The 1,027-nt window shown below is 57.4% G+C and overlaps 1 protein-coding gene across 1 annotated transcript in view; it reads right to left on the bottom strand.

Annotated features, from left to right (window-relative positions):
• Positions 1–1,027, bottom strand: part of LETM1 (leucine zipper and EF-hand containing transmembrane protein 1) — a 25,545-nt gene that overhangs the window by 11,768 nt on the left and 12,750 nt on the right. Inside the window, exon 4 of the mRNA XM_045289471.1 lies at positions 874–1,017. Within this exon, the coding sequence (XP_045145406.1) occupies positions 874–1,017 (144 nt within the window). The remainder of the gene's footprint in view (positions 1–873; positions 1,018–1,027) is intronic.

Below are 1,027 nucleotides of genomic sequence, written 5' to 3'. Positions count from 1 at the left end.
GCACGATGGGAGCAGTGGGTCTGCGAAAACCTTTGCAGCAGTGGCCTCCACTGCCAGAGACCAGACGACCTGGCTGGTGCCCAGCTGCCGCTTACCCAGCACCCTGACCCAGGACTCCACGGAGGAATCCGGACACCGCAGACCAGAATTCCAAATCTCCGCAGCGTCCACGTTTCTGGGATCGTGGAAGTTCCGTGAACTCCTGGGACCCCTGCCCTGAGGTCACCTCTAAGCAAACCTGCCACCAAAATATCCCTGCAAAAGTCTTCTTAAAACCCAAACGACACTTGGCTTAGTTTAGTTAGCTTCACATTGCTGTAGGGACACGTACTGTGAGCCCGCGCTCTCGGACGGTCTCCCCTGGACTAAAGGGGCACCAGCAAGAGTCAGGTAAGAAGTACAGGGGCCTGACGTGGGTGTCTGCTGACTGGGGAACAACCTGGGTCAGGAGGGTGACCGTGGCCCCACATCTCAAAGATGGTCACCAGGGACACAGATTTGGGCTGTGGGATGTGGTCTGCCCTGCTATGTGCATTTTCAACAACAAAAGAATGTGCGAGTCCCCAAAAGGAGCAGAGAGTAAGGGTCTTAGGGTTTGCAGCCACACTGTCACCAGCTGTTACCCATAAAAGGGGGTAGCTATGTCCTGTAGACTCTACAGGGAAGGGGGCTAATTATACTGCCCCCCCCCAGTGGGTTTTAGCCTGTGAGCTTCTAAATGGGGGCGCTGAGTACCCATGAGCGATCTCTGGCTGAGTGGAAGGTCTGGATTCTGAGCACAACAGAGCCCTCCCCACGGCCCCTCCCCATGCATATTTAACAGCGGGGGGCTGGTGGCAGTAAGGTCCTGCTCGTGGGAAGTGCGGGTGTCACCTTGACCGACTGGGTCTCAAATGTGGACGGCAGCATGTTGGGGAAGAGCTTCACGGCCACGGGCAGCAGGAACTCCATGAAGGGCACCACGACGAAGACCAGGAAGGGCAGCAGGCGGAAGAGGTCGGCGCAGATCCGCAGGAACTGGGGTGGG

Source organism: Echinops telfairi, unplaced genomic scaffold, assembly GCF_000313985.2.
Source record: "Echinops telfairi isolate 266 unplaced genomic scaffold, ASM31398v2 ScPeMD7_28;HRSCAF=97, whole genome shotgun sequence".
Lineage (NCBI taxonomy): Eukaryota > Metazoa > Chordata > Mammalia > Afrosoricida > Tenrecidae > Echinops > Echinops telfairi.
Note: the sequence above shows the minus strand (reverse complement) of the source record. Positions and strands in the feature narration are given on the sequence as shown.